This window comes from Aspergillus fijiensis, assembly GCF_003184825.1.
Source record: "Aspergillus fijiensis CBS 313.89 unplaced genomic scaffold BO72scaffold_22, whole genome shotgun sequence".
In the NCBI taxonomy this organism is placed as follows: domain Eukaryota; kingdom Fungi; phylum Ascomycota; class Eurotiomycetes; order Eurotiales; family Aspergillaceae; genus Aspergillus; species Aspergillus fijiensis.
This window is the reverse complement of record NW_024468998.1, coordinates 222,371-244,048: the sequence shown is the minus strand read 5'-3', so window position 1 is coordinate 244,048 and position 21,678 is coordinate 222,371. Positions and strand designations below refer to the sequence as shown.

The following is a 21,678-nucleotide window of genomic DNA, read 5'->3' as shown; positions in this document are numbered from 1 at the left end:
CGCAATGACCCCAAGCGGCGCCTAGGGGATGGGCATAAAGCAACGAACGGGAGCAGCGATCACCGCATCCCTCCACCCGGCGGTTGGGTGTCGATGAAGCCAAGAGCAAGGCAGCAGGCGGGTTGCAAAATAGGCTTGAGTGGCTGCATGGATCGCTGGGGGGAGAGTGTTGTCGGTGTTGTCACTGCCTAAGGTTGACTGACGTGTGGATGGAGAAAATCAGGGCCATGTCATCCGGAGTGTCAGTGCTGTGGCTCCATCCGAGGTTAATTGTACCGGTACCTGACGTGGAGGGGAGTTTGCTGTCTGCCCGAAGTACCACGTTGTACTGGACTATTCAAAGTGTACTGACGTCTGGACATGGTGGATGGATTGTGACCGATGGGTGAGATCAATGGATTATGGATTCAACAAGTGTATCCTGAACAACCTGCTTCTCTACTCAACTCCACTGTTACTGCTTTCTCGATGCTGAGAAATTCCCTGTTCCATGATGGAGAAGCTGGGAAGTGATGCGACCGGACTAGGGAGGGCTAAGAGCGCTAGACAGGGACTAGAAGGAAGAATTTCGTCGCCTTGCGAACCCCTCTTCTAGCTTCCTGCCTGAGGGCCAAGTCAGAATGGCGGTGATGCACTGGCCGCCCATTGGTCCGCTCACCCACCGCCACAGTGGCTGAGATCAACCCGTGGCAGTGTCAGCTTCTGCACGGTTGGCCTGTCGGCATCGCCGCACCTGCGCTTCTATGCAGTGGTAGATCCTGGCAGGCTACTATAGCAATTGCCTACCAAGGTGCGAGGACGTGGAGTGTAATTTTAATCAACGCTGGGAAGTGACTGAGCGCAGAAGGATATATATCTGTACTGTCGCTAACTTGGCATAGACCAAAAGCAAAAGTTAGAGGAGGGCACCGTCGCCGGGTTGCGCAAGAATGAAAAGGAACGAATCGCGCGGAAGAATTTCCTGACCCCACTGGAAACTGGAAGGCATTTCACCGCCTCCCTAAGATAGATTTACTGCCATGCTGCCTGAGGCCTATAATGTCGATGAGGCTGGCGGCGCAGTCCCGACCACCGGGGGTCTTCACACCAAGCCCCTCTTCACTTTCGCTGCAATCGGTGCTCTTATCCTACTTCTACATAATCGTGGTGACGAGATGGTGGTATTATGATGAGTGGCTGCGCTGGACCCGAAGTTGTTGGAGAACCCGTGTCGTCATGGGTCTCTACCCCTGGAAGACATATATGTTGATCGAGGACACTATCATCTAACAGGTCAACTTAAAAAACAAGCCAAAAGACAACTTCCAAACATATACGGAACGAATAAGTAACTAAGCGCACACAAGTATATCAACATGATGCTGAAATGAGTATTGATATCCTCCTAGCTGTAGCAGAAAGATAGTACAGTACAACAGCCAAAGCGCACCGCGGGAGCCGGCGACACTCGCCCGGGGACATACAGTACAGCCCCGGCGTCGCAAGAATCACACTTCGAAGCTGTTTTTTTCCTTACCGCCTTCCTGGACAAGACTTACTGCCACCCGCTCTCTTGGGGGGCCTTGGGCAGCAATGATCATTCGCATGTAGTAGGTATTAATAATGTCAGCAAGCCTGGGGAAGTTCCCACCACTGTACGATCACCTGGAATTGTTCGTCATCTACGGAGTACTTAGTAGCTCGTGGGTTTGTAACGAACCCCCCTCTCACTTTTTGATTTCTATGTGATGCTCCCGCCCCTCCCTGGGAGGTGATCGTGGGTGATCAGCCCGCCCACTCAGATCCCCGACCAGCGAAGGGAACCGATGTCCGATCGGAAATATTGCGATCAGATAAGAAAGGTGTCAGAAGGAGCGCATCATTACTATTTATATAAATCGAATCCAAGACACCATCCTCAACCCAATTCGGGACCACACGACGGATCACACAGTAACACAAGTCATACCATTAAATAAATCAACACTGCACAATTTTAAAGCACATATTAACCACATATAGTGAAAACCCACGTCCTCTAATCCCGATACTCATCCCCCTGCCCAGTCTGCCCACTCCCGTCCGCCTGGGCCTCGGGCTTCTTCACAAACTTGAGGTCCGACAACCCGTAGAGCGCGATCGACCCCATGCCCAGGAAAGCGCTCAACACCGTGAACACCATGGAGACGATACCACGGGTCGTGAAGCCGTCCGGAATCCAACCCGGCTGCTTGTTCTGGCCCTTGAGATCGAGGTAATCCTCCGTGTTGGCGGCCGCGTTGCCCACATAGGGAACCCCCGAGGCGTTGCAGGCGGCGTAATGGTCCTCGGGGATGGTCAGCCTCTCCTGGAGGAGGAGAGGCGCCTCGACGAAGGTCATGGCCAGGCCCTGCATCAGATGCCAGTCGATGTGGCAGTGGAAGAACCAGACGCCGGGGTTGTCGGCGCGGAAGCGCAGCACGACGTAGCCCTCGGGCGGGACGACGACGACGTCGCGGCGGGGCGGGTAGGCCGGGTAGGCGGAGTGGTTGCTGGCGTCGAACGGCTGCGGGATGCCGGCGTCGGCGAACTCGAAGAAGTCCGGGCCGTAGGACGGGTACCGGTCGATGACCTGGAAGTTGTGGCCGTGCAGGTGGAAGGGGTGCGAGCCCGTGTCGTTGTTGTTCAGGATGATCTCGACGATGTCGTTGTGGTCCAGCACGTAGGTGTGCGTGTAGTCGCCGTAGACGGTGGGGTCGGTGGCCAGCTCGCCCGCGGACATGACGGTGTACAGCGTCGGGACTTTGGGGGCGGTGTAGCTGATCTCGTTGAGGAAGGCGTAGCCCTCGCCGTTGTTGAGGTTGTCCATGACCACCGCCACGTTGATCAAGACGGTCGGGTTCTCCAGCAGCGCCATGTGGTCGTAGGGCACGAGCGTCGCGTCGTCGAAGGGGTTGAGGTCCGACGACTCGGCCACTGTGATGTTGGCTTGCGGGTGTGTGGCGGAGGAGTCGTATTCGAGCCAATTGGTGTTGTTGAGCTGCAGGTCCGGCGTGATGGTGTCCAGCAGCGTGGAATCCACCACCGTGACGATGGCGTAGTTCTTGGTGGCCGTGTCCTTGGTGGTGAGCAGCACGCTGTATCGCTGTCCCACGCCAAGGTAGAGCATGTCCGCTTCCGTGGGTTCCGTGTAGACGCCATCAATCTCCACAATCTTGAAGGTATGGTCCTCAATATAGAAATACTGGGCGGTGAAGGCTGCAATATTGACCAGTCGGAGCAGGTATGTCGTGTTGGGCTTCACGGACAGGCTCAGATCCTGGGTATCGTTGAAGAGCCAGGAGTTCGGGATGGGCTCGGCGCCGGTCGGGTTGTACAGCGACATGAATTCGGGCTTGATGTCCTCGGCCAGCTCATGGTACCAGTCGCTCAAGGTCACCGTGAACTCCTCGTCGTACTCATCGGCGAAGTAGGAGTTGTTATCGTGGATGATCAACGCCTGGCGATACCCATCGGGGTAGCAGTAATCGGTGTGGCAGTGGTACCAGTATGTCCCGTTCTGGTTGACGGTGAAGTTGTAGGTGATGCTGGACCCGGGGGCGACAGGACACTGGGTGACCATCGAGGGCCCGTCCATATCATTGGTGCCGTTCTGGTACATTCCATGGAAGTGAATACTGGTGCTCTTGTCACCGAGTCCGTTGTACATATTCACAACGAGTTGATCGCCCTTATCGACCTCGATGACAGGCAAGGGCCACTGCCCGTTGATACCCACCACCTTTCGATCAGCCAGTCCATCGGGATTGGCTGTCACCCAGGTGACATTGAAGTCGTAGACAACTTCTTTGGCCAGCAGAGGCTTGCTGAACACCAGCACCAGCAAATAGCAAAGATAGGGTAACATCTCTACTGGAGGGAAGGAGAAGACCGCGGGAAAAGAAGGGAGGGAGGATGACAGACTCCTGGGAGAAGAGAGCAACACGATCTATGGTGGTTCCGGTGTACTTGCTTTATACGGGGGCGCACGCCGCGGGAATTTTCTTTCTCGCTTGGCGCATCAACTAGTGGTAACAAGGATGGAGGAAGGTGGGTGGATGGTAAGTTTGTTTTCGATACGAACTGGCCCCCATCCCGACCATATCAGATGGTGGTGGGTCTTGGAATGATTGGCCAAGGGATGATAAGATTGGGTTCGGTGCTTGACGGGTCTTGGGCAGTGGATCCCCCCGAACCGGAACAGGATCAACCTTGCGAGGCAAAGGCGTCGAATGATCAGATAAGATGTCTCTCCGAAATACGGTTGAGGAACTAGGGTGGGAAAAATTGGGAAAAGTTGGGCCGACTCTCGCCAGAAATTGCCGCTGCGAGCAAGCAAGGGAGGGGCAACCGACAGGGGGTGTGCATTCCACGAAGCCGTTATATAGTCCCCGTCGGAGACCTGCATTTACATCTGCGTTCTCAGGGTTTCCAAACCTAGACTCAAGTTCTTCCCGTGCGAACTTTTTTTCGCCCGCAGTCGCCCACCATGGTCAATGTCTTTGCTGTCCAGGTCTTCTTCATCGTTTTCCGCGAGTGTCTCGAAGCGGTGATTATTGTTTCGGTGCTCCTCGCCTTCCTCAAGCAGAGTCTGGGCCAGCCACACCAGGACCAGGGGATCTACAAACGGCTGGTGCGGCAAGTATGGGCGGGCTCGATAACCGGCATAGTCTGCTGCTTGATTATTGGTGGCGCGTTTATCGGTGTCTTCTACGGGTTGGGCCACGATATCTGGTCCAACGCCGAAGATCTCTGGGAAGGTATTTTCTACCTGATCGCAACCGTCATTGTAACCGTCATGGGTCTGGCTCTGCTACGCATCAACAAGACCAAAGAGCAGTGGCGCATCAAGATCGCCAAGGCGCTCGTTGAGAAGAGCAAGCACCATCGAAAGTCCAAGTGGCTCGGGGACTGGGCCCGCCGCTACGCCATGTTCCTCCTTCCGTTCATCACTACTATGCGTGAGGGTGTCGAGGCTGTCGTCTTCGTCGGTGGTGTCTCGCTCGGCTACCCGGCTACTGCCTTCCCTTTGCCCGTCTTCACCGGCATGCTGGCCGGATTGACCTGTGGTTACCTCATCTACCGCGGTGGTAATGTGATGTCCATCCAGCTCTTCCTTATTGCCTCGACCTGTGTGCTGTATCTGATTGCAGCGGGAATGTTCTCCAAGTCGATCTGGGATTTGCAGTACTACGAGTACCAGAAGGGGGTGGGATCCGACGTCGCCGAAGAGGGCAGCGGAGCGGGCTCGTACAACATCCTCCAGACGGTCTGGCACGTCAACTGCTGCAACGCGGAGACCGACAACGGATGGGACGTCTTCAACGCAATTCTCGGATGGGAGAACACCGGCACGTACGGTTCCATCATCTCCTACAACGTCTACTGGATCTTCATCATGCTGTGCGTGGCCTACATGCTGTGGGAGGAGCGCTCGGGCAAGCGGTCCCTGCGCGAGCGCATCCTGATTGGGCTGGCCAAGGTGCCGGGTCTCAAGTGGTACGCCAAGCCCAAGCTTGCGGCCCTGCAGGAGAACGGAGAGGATATTGTGCGCCAGGTGCACAGTGGGCTGTTCAATGAGGAGGCTGTGGTGGAGCAGCAGATGGTGGAGATGAAGTGAGCAGGGGTGTGCGGCAAGAGTAGGGTAGGAGAAAGGAATAAAAAAAGGTGATGATCAACTTTGATGGCGGACCGGACATCATGTCCGTCCGTTGTTCTGGTTGATCGACTGGTTCTGTGTTTTGTTGTTTCCTGCTGTCAGAAAATTCATCCATGTCAAACTACGCTCGGCTACCTGCTTGTTATCAAATAATCTTAATTAAATGAGTCATACTTTGCGAGAACAGACCTGATTCGAGATAGCCACCCATAGGCTTCTTTTTCTTGTTTGGAGATTGCAGTCTGTACAGCCTGCAGTAGTAGTGGGTCGCCAAGATGAGCTTCAGTGCGGATGTGGGGATTCTTGGCAGTTTTTGTTTTTCTTCTGTAAGTTCTCGCAAGCTCCTACCCTTTCCGCTCGGACGGGACTCGATTCTCCACTTCATCATCGGCAGTTCTTCCGAGCTCGACACTTTGCCTTGTATCAAGCGTCCTTGGGCACGCATTTGTCGGCGGTTCATTCCTGAACAGGCCTAACAGCCAAGACCTCAAGCATCTATGGCGAAATGTGCTTCTTGGACCCCCCGTCCATGCCAAGGAAATCCGCGACCTGCACCCGAACACTAATCTCTGTCTCGGTTGTATATGAGTGAACAGGAACCGTACTGGCCTGCGCAGAGTTTTCTTCTGTCTTTGCTGGTAGTTCGACCAGAAGGCCAAGACTTACCGGGCCATACTTGCCTACGCACGTTTATCCACTATACAGGTTATCGTTGGCCTCGCTTCCTTGCCGAGTAAGTTCACTTGACTGGCATTCATCTTGTCGCCCGACCCGATGCAGTAATAGCCGAAGACGAGATTCTTCTGGCCATCGGGCAATTTCCGCAGTATTAGTTTCTCGACGCATCGAAAGGATGCCGTCCGTTCTAGGGGCCTTTTTCTCTTGGATTCCACTGGTTATGTCTAGATGGGATCGTACGTCGGAAGTTCGGGCATCGGAAGTTCGGCCGTCCGAAAGTGACAAGCTGTCGTGCTTCTGATTGATACAGCATCGATTATCAATCTTATAAATCGTGGCAATCTAATCTGACCATCTGATTTGGGCAAGTCAGGTCCTTACGGCAATGTCCGCGTGTGACTGTCAGAGTCTTCCTGCCCACCGACCCTCGCAGACAAAACCGACGGTGGGGCCCGGATGCCATGTCGCCTTCTTCGAGGTGGGTCTGCACGAAACAGCATGCTTGGGCGCATGCCATGCTTGCTCGACGGTGGTAGCGTGATACAGTCGACTTGCAGTCAAATCAGGCTTTCCCTGTAATTGCAATTCTCTTGTGTTGTTGTTGTTGTTGTACAGCCTGCAAATGCCAAGGTGAGCCTCGTGTGCAGTGGTGTGGGGGGATTCGCAAACTCCTACCGTTTCGGCCTCGGATCGGGCCTGGGGTCCCACTTTCATGGCCGGGAATTGTTCCGAGCACCGAGTTGAGTTGAGGAGGGATGGTATTGAGAAAAACCCCGCGGTGCTATAGCTTCAGTCCAGCAGGTTGGCATACACTTTCTAAGTAATGAGAACTGAGTCAGTGGTAATGTGCCGTCCTACCCACTGACTGGTCAACAACTCGCATCTTGCCAAGAGTCATGCTCTCGTACTATGGCATCTTACCAGGTACATGCACACAAAAAGCAGTTACGTGCTCGGGGCAGTCGGTGGCCTCAAGAGGGAATCAGTTAAGTGGCTTAGTGACCCTTAGTGGACATTGTTTTGGCAATGTACACCATATCAGTTAAGTTGCATCAGGCGGGTCAGCCAGGCTGATTCTTGAAGATGACCCAAGCAGCAAACCGCGGCAACCCTTTTAGATAAGACAGCCAGGAGACAAAGATGCAGTGGATGCAGGATCAAAAACAAATACATACAACAGTATAAATAAGATAGCGGTCACCAAGCGCCCACGGCTGCCATGTAACCTGTCCCGATTTACTTGTGGTGGACGAAATTTGAACTACGACCAATTTGAGAGCCGGGTAAGATCTGGGAAATGAAGTTCCAGAGAGTGGATAGTCGACTGTTCTCAGGATATCCGTCAATTGAAACAAAAACTCTGTTCCGCAACATAAATACTTCTGGAGAGAGTTCAAGTAGGGCTTTAGAGCGCTTTCTAGATAAATACAGAAGAAGATAGCAAAGGCAAGAAGCATAGTACAGAATTTACCCGCCAAGCATAAAAAGGAAAAAGGCCGGCCCTTCTACAGCTAGATATTGGACCCGCTGTAGCAGAGGTCCCCTAATCACATCATTGAAGAGGTTGGCCTAGTGTTTATTCTAGAATAGAAAATACAGAACCAAGCTTACAACATCAGATAAATCAAAACCACATGGAATGAACCAAGAAAGCGGCAAAGCTGGCTCAAAAACAATGACAATCAAAACAGACTGTCCACTGCTTTCAGTTGCAAGTAGCTGGGCAAAGCTGCATCAATGCGTGCAATGCTTCTGCAAGGTCTGAAGTACCGCGCACCCTCATCTTTACTTCATTCTTCCAGCTGGGCCGACAGGCCACCCGAGCCATCCACTGAGACCACTTTTCAATGGTATCGATTGCCTTCTGCGCAGAAATCTTGAACCATTCCACGTGTTCTTTTTGACAAGCGCTGCAATCCACCCGAACACTTCCTTTCCAGAGATCTGCATGGCAGATGCTCTCAATGAGCCGGGGATGAAGAATTGGCACGCCGGTGGCAGCCGGATCAGGGTAAAGACTTTTGATCTTCCGATTGCATTCGAATTCCCACTCTGCATGCCTGACGGAGACCTCGCGGGTGGTGTAGCCAATTTTGACGAATGCTTCATTTGCATCCACGGTATAAGCGTAGACATAACCTGGCTTGTAATTTCGCGGAATTAAACAGTCGCGGATCGTTTGGAGATAATTACTGTCCGGCTTGCAGCCTTGGCTACCCGAATTGAGATCCGCAACAAGGTGGAGAGGAGAGGTATCGTAACCTGGGGCTGGTTCAGCGTCAGAGATAGTTCTATTTGATCTATGGGGTAATATAAGCCTGAATGTGGGGGAGGGGAGGGCATACGGACCTTGCCATGGCTCTTCTGTTTCGTGCTGGTTCTCAGAAATACCTCTGGTTATTTCTGTCGATAACTGCGAGCCTCGCGCGATTGTAACAGCTGCCGTCAGCTTAGCCACTTGCTCTTGGAGCTGTTCGTCTCTATGCTGGGGACAAAGAGTGTTCTGGCCGAGTCTTTTCAGCCATACTTTCAACCTTCCATCGTGAAGGTAAACCTCGGGCTCTAAGATTCTGTCTGTGATCGACTGTATTGCCAGAACCTGTCTTCCCCCAATACTTTCTTGACATGGCCTTGCGTCATCTTTCGTCCCATTGCACTTGGTACCGTACTTTTGCAATGCCTTTCTGAGCAGGGCTGTGGTGTCACCGGGACGAAGAAAATACTCAGTCAGCCAGGCCTCTACCCGAGTATTGACCGACCTTTCGCTTCTGTGCATGGAACAATGAAGCAACAACGCAAGCCTCTTCAATGATTCTACCATTTTTGAATGGGAACAGGACGGGGGCAGGCTCCGCAAGGATATAATCCCCTCGTTAACCACAGATCTGGCCACAGGTCGGCGCGATCTTTTACATGGCGTATTATTTGTTGTCCGGCCCCCGCAGGTATTCTCTCTGAGCATCGAGTTGATAAACTCCTCCATGCTCGTGGGGGTTGGCCATGGGGGTAGTTCAGCTGACTCTGGTATTAGATCTTCTTCCTTTTGAGAAGAGTTCAGGGTGCCTGTTCTGGTCTGGTCGTCATTCTCGCCGGGAGGGGTTGCGGCCCTGTTGGGCTTCTCTTCTCGGTTCGAGACGGCTGCCTTGCCGGGCGCAATGGGTGTGGGAGGAGGGCTGGGATAAATCGTAGTAATACGGGTGGGAGTTGATGGCCGCATAGTCCTGGCGGACTCTGCATTCTTGGGAGAACCCATATCGTGGTGACCTTTTCAGAAGCCAGAACAAAGAGTTCTTTGCCGAAACTGCTTGGAGAAGTAAAGACAGGGAAAATCACGTCTATTTAAGGACGAGGGGCGGGGGCTATGCACCTCAGGAAATTTGCTTCGAAGGACGTGCAAATGAGGCTGTCAAACCGACAAGGCTGAGCCTAGCCCGGACCTGAGGACATCAGCAAAGCGTCTCCAACAAGCCACGGCGCGTATTGCATGCGTCTAGAGTGGATTGATATCCAATTATCCATGACTGTTTTGAAAAATACAAAAATAAAGCAAAAACATACAACAGAAGGGATTCGCTGGTGGTCACCCACCCAACTACTAACCTCCCGGCGTGTGGCTTAAGTACGGCTGAGCGGACGGGAAGCCCTGTTTTCCACACCCTGTGGTCGTATGTGATTGTCAACAGAGTTACGCAAAATTATCAAGCCAATTAATCATGCACGGCCTATCTCATGAGGACACTCGAAAAGATGGACCCTGGATGCACAGGATCCATTCGCAATTTGAAATGCGACACCCCCTTCGATAAACCACTAAGCTCCCACATGAGTATACAAAGCCCAAGTCAATCCAGTAATAGTGAGCATACAATCTAGTTACGTGTTGTAAACAGAGGACCTGCGGAAATCGCATTAACACTGCCACCGCCACAAACCATCTCTTACCCTCTTCATTTACCCTGTTCGCCTCTAGTTTATACACAGTCCAAGGCCTGGCACGATGCTGTTTTTGCTGTCAAAATCTGTCGGAATGATTCTATTTGTTAAACTCACGGCTCTATCGAAATTTCACTCAAAAAAAAAAAAAGAATACACCAAAAAAAGAATTCAAAGTAGCTTTTGGATTTCAACTATTCTAGGAACAAACATTTGTCAACAATTGTGAATGTACACTTTATTTCTATGCTTGTTGGTTTTTTCTTTCTTTCTCACACCAACTATACCTATGTACAACGTAAACTAGTTTGGCATTGTTTGATAATCTTTGTTACTGCCTAACATAGAGTAATACCTAGCCCGGCGAAAAACCGATGCCATAACTCCCAGGGCTGAGGTATGAGGAAACGTCTGGTTTTTATCAAAGTGCAAGTCTCCTGCAAGAAGAAGACGGTCCTTGGTATCGATCTTTGTGCGGTTGATCAAGAGCAGGAGGATTCACGGCAGGATCAACACCACTCGGCTTCCCCCAACTGAAACCCGGCGGCGATCCAGATGGCCAGCCCCGTCAACCCCACCGTCAGCTCCTTCGAATTCGGCTCCGGGTCGTTCAGCGCGATCGCGTAGGCGCACTGCGAGATCCACGAGGCCACCTTGCCGCACTCCTCCAGGATGGCGGCGGAGTTGACCTTGCCCGCAGGCTTCTGGGCCAGCTCGCCGATGTGCCAGCTGGTGATGACGATCGCCGGAGGGATCAGGACTGCGTCGACGATGGCCACAAGCCCGCGGGCGTTGCTGAAGACCAGCTTGCCGACGCTGGCGCTCCTGTTCCCGAGCTGGGTCAGCGCGCCCTGCGTCTTCTCGGCGAAGAAGACCTTGACGAGCACCTCGAGGCCGAGGAGGGCCCACTCGTTGGCGATCGGGTCGCGCGGCGCGAAGTGGTTCGTGACCCCCTGGAGCGCCGCGCGGACGATCCCCAGGATCATCGCTGGCGTTGCGAAGGGGTTCTTGGCCGTCTCACTGTTGGCCTCGAAAATGCTCATGGAGCCGAGGATGAGGCCTGCGAGGCCCGCGAGGGCGTGGCCGGTAGCAAAGATCATGTCTTGCAGCTCCGAGAATGACGAATCCGCCTCGGAGATGGCGAGCTGGGTGGAAGGCCTCGTGGTGGCGGCGAAGGAGGAAGCGAACAGACCGGAAAGCTCCTCCTAGCTGCTCGTGGCGATCAGGGCAGATACTGAGGGGTGATCGGGGAACGGCGCGCGGGTATCGTGCGTGATCTTGCAGGCGACGGTATAGCTCACGGCAATAATCCAGGAAAAGAGGTCAAGGAAGGAAATATCGGGGATTCCCCAGTTGAGAAGGTGATCGTGATCGCGTGAGACGTCTCACTGGCCGGGCCAAACGGTACCATCGTCCATGCTGGGCACACGGTCCAGGAGAGATCCCGGTTGGGTGATCTTCGACGGCACGGAGGTAATTCAAGGTGGTAGCTGAGCTATTGCTTCCGGTGGGATGGGTCAGAGTTCACTCAAATGAGGTCATCATGAGGGAGGAGGGATCAGGATCCTGCGAGGCGGCGGTGACGGCAATCAGAGGCAATCCATGCTCCTTTGCCTATGTCTGATATCGCTTCACAAAGTACATCTGAAGGATATACCCCGCGTCCTTGGACATGTCCATCCCCGGAAATTGCGGGTCCCCTTGGAGAGCAGCATTAGCCAGACCATACAGGAGTTGCTGCAGGCTGAAGGCCGAGCCCGAGACATTGACCAACGCCTTTCTCAGCTCGTTCTTGACGTCGGGGTGATTGTTGAGATAGTTCGAACTGTCCAAATTGTGGTCCAGATCGGCCACGACGAGGTCGACCTCGGCCTAGGCCACCCATGGCTGTCCATACGGCTGGTTCCATACATTCCACGAGCCGGGGTTGCCCCATCCGCCCGGGGGTGTGTTCTGAATCACGGTGACCTGGGAGCAGTACATGTTGAACAAGACACGGTCAGGGCGATCCCCCACAAGCGTGACAACGGACAGGTTTCGAGGATTCACGCCCGGCGGGAGACCCAATTACATCCGGATCACGATCATGAAGCGCGCCTTGGTGACCGTGGTGATTTGACGATCATCGCACAGAGTTTCGGCTTCGATAACACAGGGGTCAACCCCGCCGGTCTTATCCAGAAGCTGACCCCGACCAATCTCCAGTGTGGGATCGCCTTTCGCATCCGCCAAGTAAAAGATGGACTCCATGGGTTGACTGCGTTCAGCCAGGTAGTTCAGAAGACTGGAGTTGATGCTCGCTTGAGTGGTGGCTACCACGAAGTCGCACCCCGTACCGGAGAGCTGTGACGAAGTCTTATCCATGACAGCGCGAATGACCGTCAAAGGTGTGGAGAATTGTCTGAGATGAGCGGAAGTAGCCAGAGGAAGAAGAAAACTGGAATGGAAGTAGCACGAGCAAGAAAACAAGCTTGGAACCAGCCAAGTCAGTGGTGTAAGACTTTCATAACCTTTTGTAAAATTCAACGGAAGCCCTTCGCTCCTGCAGGTAAGTTGAACAGCATCTCCTAAGGTCCAGCTGAAGATGGCCTTTCGTGCTTAGCCTTTGTCTCCTCTACTGAAGCTGGGAATGAGATGGTCTCTAACTACCGCCTAACACGCCACCTCAGCTAGCCATTTAAGAAGGCCTTCCGCGTTTTTTTTGCATCCGGGGCAGTCCTGGAATCAGCCTGGACGCCGTTTGGCGAGGGGTTGGCAGGGTGCACTCGGGTGGCTGGCTCTTACTGCCACTTTTCCGCTCCATGCAGAGCGATGTCTGTCATTTCGTTCTAGTACGTGGACTTCCGATAGGGCTAGACAAGTTAGCCTCGCTCTTGGCTTGCAAATTGCAGGGGTCTAACTGTAAATGGAAGCATGGATCGAAACCCGGAAAGCAACGAGTCAATGCTGCACTTGCGTCTGTGGCATATTTTCTAAACAGCACAATAAGTACCTAAATCGCGTGAGTATAGGTGCTATAGGTGGGTCTCAAGACTGTCACCCGAAGCTGCAACGCAACCCCGCGGTTCGTCGCCCCGCAAACGGCAGCTGCAGAAATTGTCTCGACTCTTCTGCGAGAGTTAACAGAGTAGGTTTGTAATTGAGCCTGCCGTTGCCATTGAGATTCGGAGTAGATTAGACCAAACAGCCGGATGGAATAAGGCATTGGGCATCAACCAATCTATCCCACGGGCTTCCTTGTTTGTCCATTGTCTTTCTTTTCTTCTTTCATCTATTTCCCCCCCTCCTTTTGGAATCGGTACGTAATTTACATATAGCTGTTTGAACTTTAGATTAGTCGAAATATACAACGGCCGAAAAGCACGACGGCACTGGGCCACAGCTGCTACCGCGTCAGTCGTTTCCCGAGATTCGAGAAAAGCCCCTGTGAGTGTCTAGGCCCCGATCCGAATTACCGGTGGTTCTAAATGGACAAACTGAGTCACAGTGTGCCAAAATACAGCGCAGCAGCCACAACTCAATAGTCTCGCTTAGTGCAGTCGGGCGTAACGCCACGAATCCACTTTCTAGCCGAATCTGTGGCGCAGCGACAGGAGGCTTGGTCTATGGCTGGGAGTGAGTTCGATCGGATTGAGCTTGCCTATCGATGACCATTTTGAGCTGATGATAACACGGGGACAGATGAATGCTGTCTCTATATGAGTGACCCAGCTACGTACTACCTTGATACCCAACTTCAGGGTTGCAACTTACCAAAATCCACCACGTATTATTTGCTCCGTATCCGATGTACTGCCAGGGCCCCTGAGCAAGGGAGCCAATCAGAGGGGACCCCTTCCCGCCGTTTTGCTTCTCACTGAGCATTGTTCATGAAATGAAAACGGACGTGAAGGGCTGGGAGGCATTCTCGATTTTCGGTCTGGTGCGCACATAGTCAGATTTTGTCTCAGCCACAGCCATCACACATTTGCTCAGAATCTTTCAACAGCCCCCAGTACCATCATGGATCTCAACGCCACGGACAAAGAGCCTCCGCAAGGATGGTTGAATGCCTGCCACCGTAGAAATATGTGTCAAAAATGTGTCAAACGATGGGTCACCCAGCGGAGACGCGCTTCTGTGATCTCTACATAAGAGGAAGAGATCTGTCTGCAAGCTTCCTTCTCCGTGAATGTGTGGTAGCTTCGAATTCAATCCTGGCAAAACAAGATGACGACCACGGACCTACCTGCTACATCTTCTCCCATGGCACATGGCGATAACGAACAGCCTACCTCGCCAGAGCTCACAGGTATCTACCTATCCTCCTGAATCAAGCTACTCACATCAATCAATCTCCCGGCGTCGTTAATATTGAGCCACAGGGGACGCTGCATCGGCAAAAACATCAGTAGACGAACCCAGCGATGTGTGGAACCTCTACCGTGCCGAAGAGGACGGGGTATGGACGACTGAGAAGCCGAAAGACCTGTCCTTCACCATCGAACCGGCCGACTCGGACTCCTCTGGCTGGTATGCCATGGCGGTGCGCTGGTCCAAGGAGGAAGGTGAACGGCTGCAGGTCCACTCGATCACTCTCCGCAACGAGGCGGTCAAGAAAGCCCTAGGCCCCGTCTTCGCGGATTATCCCGGGATCACCATGACTCTGGAACACGTCGACTTCTCGTTCCCCTTTGTCCCGTTCGTCCGGCGATGGGACCAATTCTGCCGGACTCGTGAAAGCGAGCAAGATCCTGCCGTTCGACCCTACCTGGACATCCTCCACCGCACACTAACAAGGGAGGTAGGCGATATCTTGGCGCGCCGCGCCGATTGCCTGAAAAACGGCGTCATCACCCACGACCTCCTCTGGACCCTCTTCAGCCCGCATACAATTCTGCTCTCGACGCAGAAAGGATGGCCGCGTGCGTACAAGTGCGTCGACTCCTGGACTCATGGCCCCGACGGTCCCCCTGGACATCAAGGCGGGCTTTGTCGACTACAACGGCGAGGAGTACTATATGCGGTATCAGAACTTCAGCATCTGTCCCTTCCAAGGAACAATGGCCATCGACAAGCTGTCGCTATTTTCCTTGGAGAACCACGCTGACCCCGAGGCCATGCGGAGTCGCCTCGTCACAGGGGGCCAAAATTGGGAGGCATACAAGGGGTGCCACTACAGACAATTCAAAGGCCCCGGACGGGTTGTAATCGACGCGGTCGGGTATCACAAGCACAGCGGGATGTCATTTCGCAGTGGAAACGATGAGAGGATCGAAGAACAAACCCTGAATGACGAGCAACGGCTGCTGGCCACGCCAATTTTGAAGGGTTACTCGCTGCGGAAGAAGTCCTGGCGACCCTTCCTGATCGACTATGTCGAGGATGTCGTCTGGAATGACCGCGCATTCGAGTTGCCGGTCTTACCTCGCGGGTAGCGAGATCTGAAACGGCTTATTCTGGCAGTCGCCAAGGCACAGTCCCTGGATCTGTTCGATGACGTGGTCCGCGGCAAAGGCCAAGGCGTCAACATCCTACTCAGCGGTCCCCCAGGGGTAGGCAAGACCTTGACGGCAGAAAGCATCGTGGAAGTCATGCAGGCCCCCCTTTATATACTCAGTGCGGGCGACCTTGGCACCAGCGCCGAGAAGGTGGAATCCACCTTGGAGGAAGTTCTGGAGATCGTTCCCCGGTGGGGAGCGGTGCTTCTCATTGACGAGGCCGATGTGTTCCTGGAAGCGCGAACGACCTCAGACCTCGCACGGAATGAGCTGGTATCAATCTTCCTGCGAAAACTCGAATATTATGAGGTAGGCAAGTCCAACCAATGCCCTTTCCCTTCCACTGGCGCGCCGCTCTCTGGCTACGCCCTTGACAACTGTTGATTCATATCCTCACAGGGCCTCCTCTTCCTCACAAGCAACCGGGCCGAAATCATCGATCCTGCCTTTGACTCGCGAATCCACATCTCCCTGCAGTATCCGGACTTGGACTCCGTCTCCCGGCGACAGATCTGGGTGCATTATCTGGATCAGAGTACGGGATTCATGGGGACACATTTTGACAGCCTAGCAGAGATCAAGCTCAATGGACGGCAGATCAAGAATATCCTCAAAACCGCCCATCTGCTGGCGCGAGACCAGGAACGAGAGCTGCGGTATGAGGATCTTGAGACGGTGATCAGTCTGCGGTCACTCAGCCGGGGTCTTGTATGATAGCGCGCCATTGTAGAATCCGAATAATGAGTCATAACGTCAGCCTTTGCCTAGAAGCTTAAGTATGATGACGAGGAGAGTGGCTCAAGGGTGTAGAAAGGTTGGAACATCGTAGGGATTACAGAAAGAGACATCTCCATCAACAGGGACAATTATAATTTGCTACTGGCGCTAAAGCTGCGAACTTTGAGGTCCAAGGCTCTACTGGACATATACTGATAATCCTAACAGATGAATATAAAACAACGCCAATTAGCGATATTTGACGCAATACCTAATGGCAAAATAACATCTAGGTACTGGTGGTATGCCAGAAGACCTGACATATATCTCTAGATCTGCCGGGTACATCTCAACTTATCACTAATAATCACAAAGGAGCTTTATGTCCCACTCAACAGCAAAAGCAGCCGAGATAACCTAGACCAGTGATACAAAGTTGCTAGCGCCCTATCCTTATGTTCCGAAGGCACCAAGCTATGTTGATACTGGTAGGCTGGAGATGGGCAGATAGATAAACGGGGCTGGATACCCGCCGATGAGTGATCTCTCCCAGCAGTCTCACAGCCCCCTGCGTGGGGAGCTGAAGTGGGGAAAATTCTACGCGATCCAAACACTAAGCTGAAGCGGCCCGTTGGGAAAGTGAAAATAAGAACAAAAATAAGAAGGTGGAGACGAGCCACAACTGCGTCATTATAGCGGTTCATTCCAGCCGTCTCCTCGGTCCGAAGCTATAAATACCGATCATGCTCTCTAGAAAAAATCACTGAATTTCGTTCCAACCTTTCAGAGTTATAACCTACTGCAACGCCAGTAACCGCTGGCCTTTCATCCCTTCCCAAAACATAAACGAAAGACGAAGTCTCTCTTCTGTCACCATGTTTTTCACCCGCAGCGGCCTGAAAAGTCCTATGGGGATCTCGTCGATTGTGCAGTGTTCCGACAAAAAATTGTACTGGTTCGATGGGAAAGCGTCGACGCCAGAGGACTTTATGTCAAAACATAACCTCCAACTTCGGCATGAAGGTTACATCAGTACCTGGGCATGCTATTATCATTTTTTTCAGGCCGAAAATAATTCTTTCGACGAGGTAGTCTATGACTTACATGCATATCGCTCAAGTTGATCTGATGAAGTGGATTAGATCCAAGATGCAGTCGGCTCCCGCAACATCTGGCGATTTTCAAGCGACGAGATTGAGCATTACGGAGTCTTCCTTCAAACCGAAGGTGTTCTACGCCAGGAAATAGTCCTGCTGACCGGCGAAGAAATATGGCGGTGCGATCACCCAGGGGTGTTATTCTGATGATTATGAGCATAACCTTGGGTCCATTTCACTGCGAGGGAAGGATGTTTTGAACTATGTATATGTCACTCCGAGAGACTCTTTTCTGTAGGAAGTGCCAAAAGAGATGTGTCAGGAGTTAAGCAGAGTATCAAGTTGCCTTGATCGAAGAATGAGACCAATATTCAGGTCACCCAGCGCTGCGAAATATCTCGAGTTCCACACTCACGAATAGAGCAAACTCTATAAATTACATCAAGTCATTCACCTATTCCGCCGATGATCAGATCGTGAATATAGCAACTTAGAGCAGGATCAGCGATCTGCCTTGCCTGGACGACGACGCACTAAGCATCCGATAACACCCCGACCTTGGAACACAGGACATGTCCCGTCTGAACCTGATGATCCCAGTACGCGAGCCAGCTATCCCATTGTAATTCTGTACTTAGCTCGGTGCCATCCTCATCCTCTTCGTAAGGACAAAAATAACGTCGAACGCCAGCTGCCATGCCAAATAGCTCATCACAAACAGGACACTTCAAATTGGTACCTGTTTCATCCTCCGCCTGCTCTGCTAGTTCCGTGTTCCGACTTTGCTGAAACCCTCGAAAGTGCTGGTGCATGCTAGAGAGTTGTAGCATATCGTAAATTGGCTCCAGTTGATCCTCATCTTCGTCCGAGTAACCTAGGGTGGCTAGCAGTGCACTCTCGGCGCGGGACATCATCAGACCCCATGTATCTTCTTCGGGGCTCATATGTGTGCGAAAGTATGATATCATCATTATCGTATCAGTACAGTCTTGCAGAGGATTATCTGAAAGACATTGGCTGTGAAGAAGTGCAAGAACCATCTCCCGTATCCTGACAGCAGTGGTAGGGCAATAGTGTCGGCCAAGCTTCTGCCTTACCGTGTCAAGAAGGCGAAATGTTCCATTTGGCATCTGGTCTGTCACGGCGTGTTCCCAGGTGAGAAACTCTTGGTCTCTGTTTGTGTGCGTAGAAGGCACAGTACTGGCGGAGCGACTTGATTCTTCTTCGTTTTTGGTATGGAAGTCGTCGGCCAACAGAGCTTCGGGTCTCGTGACTGGCCTGGGGAGCTTATCCATTTTCCACAGAGGAGTCATTCTCCGCTTTGGTCCTCGTCCCCAAATCGACGACAGAATTTTACGCAACACGGTTCTCAACAGACCTGTGGTGGGATAATTGGCGCAAACTATATCCCGTATCGGGGAGCAATGTCGCTCTCGTTGGGAACCTCTGAACTCCCCTTCTTCGTCAGCAATCACATAGTCCCTCATTGCCTTCTCAATATCAAGCTGTGCTGCAATTTTTTGATACACCGTACTTTCCATAGAAGACAATTCGTCCTCAATACCGTGGGGCTCAGTAACGAAGCTTGTCCACTTGCTGGCGATGGAGTAGGTCTGACCCAGATGCTCTGCACTTGCTCTTACTAGGCCGTGATCGCTGTGTTCCCGTTTCGCCAAGGTCTCTAGATTTGTCAAGTAGGACCTTGCGGCTAGTTGATGAGGAAAACATCCGTTGACGCTCCTGATCTGCACAGCTAGCTTGTAGGACTTGCTTTTGGCGGTCGGGTGGGTGGAGGTCACCGTGACGTCCCGGGGTAAGGCTTCGTTGCGTGCATAAATAAGAAAGTAAATGGTTTTATAAGAAAATGGATGCAAGTCCGGGATTGGAAATGAGGCTTGTATGTAGGGTGTTGGGGACTTGGTTTCCATCGACGAGGGATAATCCTTCCCCGACTGAACGCAGGCGAGGCTCTGCCGCTCGAATGTCGGCCCCAGGTTAATCTCACAATTCCAACTGTCGGGTTCTAGAGCTGCACGGACAAGATGGTTCAAGCGGTTCTCCCACTTGGGTTGCGCGACGACATCCACTACATCGCCGAGGCCGCCACCCAACTCGGCCACACATTCGATCAATCTGTGAGACACATGGTCCCCGATTCCCAGCGCGAAAAACCGAAGTTTGTTGCCCAGCTTCTTCCGGATTAATGAGAGGTACTCTGCTACCGGCATGGGATCAAGCTCTCCATCCGTGATAATGATGATTTGGGCAGACGACCTTTGACTGTCCACATGTTTCACGGCAGCTTTGAGTGCTCGGACTAAATCAGTGCCGCCAAGGTTGGGGCGGGAAGTGGTGTAAGCTCGAGCCAGCTCTATTGTCTCTGCCGAGTGAGGCCTGGACTCGTCCCAAAGCCCCTCCGTTGAGCTGCCGAATTTGAGGACGTTGAAGGCACATGTATCCGGGATACCGCATAAGGCTAAGGACATAGCCGCGCCCAAAACCTCGAGTTTCGATTGCGGTCGTTGGCGACTGAGATGCATGGATCCGGAATAGTCCAGTACAAAAATAATCTCGCCTGTGAAGCTTCTCGGTCGAACAGCAGTGCCAAAGAGGTCAGAAGGGCGAAAGCTGACTTGCATTGCTGCGTAGCCGTTGAAGTCCGGGGGGGAGATTAGGGCTCGGGACTGGACCCGATATCCCGTTCGCACTGGGAGCACAAGGACCAAATCGCCCTCTAAGCCTGCCTCGCGACTATGATATTTCCACACGTCCTGTTGCTGGCATGCCGATGGTGATTCATCGACGAAGCGAAGCTGGGAAGCGTCTGAAACATGAAATACACGTTTCATGGGTTCTCTCCCTTGATAATCGATCGAATGGTGTGATTCTGCAGTCCAACCTTCACTGTCGGTGATGCTACCGGCAGCAACTCTGATGACTAAGTTGAGCTCGGTCAATCTCAGCGGCTGCGACGGGAACGACACTCCGTACCGAGGCGCTATGGAGGTGGGAATGATGATCGCGATGCCCTCTGATTTGCGCTCGGTCATCAAGACAACCTTCAATTCATGCACGTAAGTCAGCTTGATCTTGACGTCCGTCAGAGGCGGAATGTTTCCCAGCGACGTCACAAAGATTTCTGAGCTCTGCTCCTCCAGCAATGCTGCTGTCTCTCGCTTGTTCTCTACCGCTTCGTGGTAGACCTGTCTTGCCTCCTCCTTGGGCTTGACTACCCCTCGTAAGCATTGCTCGTCGCCGATCGTACACTCGAATGCTGTCACGGTTGCACCCTCGTAGAGTGGAAAAGTATGCTTGGCTTCGCGGATCGTCGTGTCGGACGGATTGCGGAAGGTCTGGGTCAACTCGCTGCATGCCAGGGTACCGTCCACCGTTACCTCAATGTCGACGCTCAGCATCGGCAGACACAATGTAGTCATTGCCTCGTGATGGTCTGCTCCCACAAATGCGCTGTCTTGCAAGTCCTTCCTCGGCACATGAGGTTCATCGAAAGTATTAAAAAAGGCTGAAAATGTGTGGATGCCATCACCGAAGGGCCTTCCCGGCCTATCAATATGGTCGCTTTCATGTCTGTCACGTACAATGTGGCGTTTGCCGTGAGAGGCAGGATGGCTCGTCTTAGGTGTTTGATCCGGTATTGGATCAAATATAACTGGCTGGATATCTCGCGGTGCTGATTCCAGGTCCAGAGGGGCCGAAAACACAATTCCTGAAGGGATACGTTGTCGAGGGATATGGCGACTCATTGCGGTTTTGAGATCGTATATGGTTCTTCTTGTCAAAAAGGAAGAGATTGAAGTGTGTGGAGGCTGAAGAAGCAGTTAGAGCATAACACTCTCAAGCCTAACCGCCGATTTTATTATGCCTAATGACCGACTTCGAAGGGGGTGCGGGGCAACCAAGTTTGCTTTGGTCTATGCAGCCGCAGGGGGTCAGCACCATAGCCCACCAATCTCCGCGCAGAGATTGACTCGCTACGCACACAAGCGCTTACGGCTGGGGGCTTTGCGCACTGCCACCTGAAATCAAAATGGATCCGTATATTCGAAGGCCAACACCGCTTCACCAGTCTGTCCCCCCCCCCCCCCCCCGAGTCACA

At 52.7% G+C, this 21,678-nt stretch overlaps 7 protein-coding genes across 7 annotated transcripts; 3 read left to right on the top strand and 4 right to left on the bottom strand.

The window, feature by feature from the left end:
- Nucleotides 1-1,953: 1,953 nt before the first annotated feature.
- On the bottom strand, nucleotides 1,954-4,185 carry BO72DRAFT_447923 (uncharacterized protein). The gene has a single exon (XM_040944671.1). It carries the CDS (start codon nucleotides 3,863-3,865, stop codon nucleotides 2,018-2,020), a length of 1,848 nt encoding a protein of 615 aa, XP_040801465.1. The 5' UTR covers nucleotides 3,866-4,185; the 3' UTR covers nucleotides 1,954-2,017.
- A 241-nt stretch (nucleotides 4,186-4,426) lies between these two features.
- BO72DRAFT_477336 (FTR1 family protein) lies at nucleotides 4,427-5,821 on the top strand. The gene has a single exon (XM_040947436.1). The coding sequence runs from the start codon at nucleotides 4,487-4,489 to the stop codon at nucleotides 5,615-5,617; it is 1,131 nt and encodes a 376-aa protein (XP_040801464.1). The 5' UTR covers nucleotides 4,427-4,486; the 3' UTR covers nucleotides 5,618-5,821.
- A 1,878-nt stretch (nucleotides 5,822-7,699) lies between these two features.
- On the bottom strand, nucleotides 7,700-9,682 carry BO72DRAFT_447921 (GIY-YIG nuclease family protein). The gene is made up of 2 exons (XM_040944670.1): nucleotides 8,684-9,682; nucleotides 7,700-8,596 (listed from the first exon to the last, which is right to left on the bottom strand). The coding sequence occupies exons 1-2, from the start codon at nucleotides 9,585-9,587 to the stop codon at nucleotides 8,040-8,042; spliced, it is 1,461 nt and encodes a 486-aa protein (XP_040801463.1). The 5' UTR covers nucleotides 9,588-9,682; the 3' UTR covers nucleotides 7,700-8,039.
- Nucleotides 9,683-10,521: 839 nt separating this feature from the next.
- On the bottom strand, nucleotides 10,522-12,768 carry BO72DRAFT_527621 (uncharacterized protein). Its single transcript, XM_040950121.1, has 4 exons — nucleotides 12,350-12,768; nucleotides 12,179-12,235; nucleotides 11,903-12,139; nucleotides 10,522-11,472 (listed from the first exon to the last, which is right to left on the bottom strand). The coding sequence occupies exons 1-4, from the start codon at nucleotides 12,629-12,631 to the stop codon at nucleotides 10,777-10,779; spliced, it is 1,272 nt and encodes a 423-aa protein (XP_040801462.1). The 5' UTR covers nucleotides 12,632-12,768; the 3' UTR covers nucleotides 10,522-10,776.
- Nucleotides 12,769-14,019: 1,251 nt separating this feature from the next.
- On the top strand, nucleotides 14,020-16,461 carry BO72DRAFT_527620 (ATP-binding protein; the record flags this gene model as incomplete). Its single annotated transcript, XM_040950120.1, has 5 exons — nucleotides 14,020-14,558; nucleotides 14,632-15,050; nucleotides 15,163-15,633; nucleotides 15,685-16,056; nucleotides 16,147-16,461. The coding sequence occupies exons 1-5, from the start codon at nucleotides 14,477-14,479 to the stop codon at nucleotides 16,459-16,461; spliced, it is 1,659 nt and encodes a 552-aa protein (XP_040801461.1). The 5' UTR covers nucleotides 14,020-14,476.
- Nucleotides 16,462-17,253: 792 nt separating this feature from the next.
- Nucleotides 17,254-17,931, top strand: BO72DRAFT_105711 (uncharacterized protein). Its single transcript, XM_040938904.1, has 2 exons — nucleotides 17,254-17,552; nucleotides 17,607-17,931. Exons 1-2 carry the CDS (start codon nucleotides 17,340-17,342, stop codon nucleotides 17,766-17,768), a joined length of 375 nt encoding a protein of 124 aa, XP_040801460.1. The 5' UTR covers nucleotides 17,254-17,339; the 3' UTR covers nucleotides 17,769-17,931.
- BO72DRAFT_447918 (VIT and vWA domain-containing protein) lies at nucleotides 17,788-21,382 on the bottom strand. The gene has a single exon (XM_040944669.1). It carries the CDS (start codon nucleotides 21,323-21,325, stop codon nucleotides 18,095-18,097), a length of 3,231 nt encoding a protein of 1,076 aa, XP_040801459.1. The 5' UTR covers nucleotides 21,326-21,382; the 3' UTR covers nucleotides 17,788-18,094.
- Between the last annotated feature and the right edge of the window lie 296 nt (nucleotides 21,383-21,678).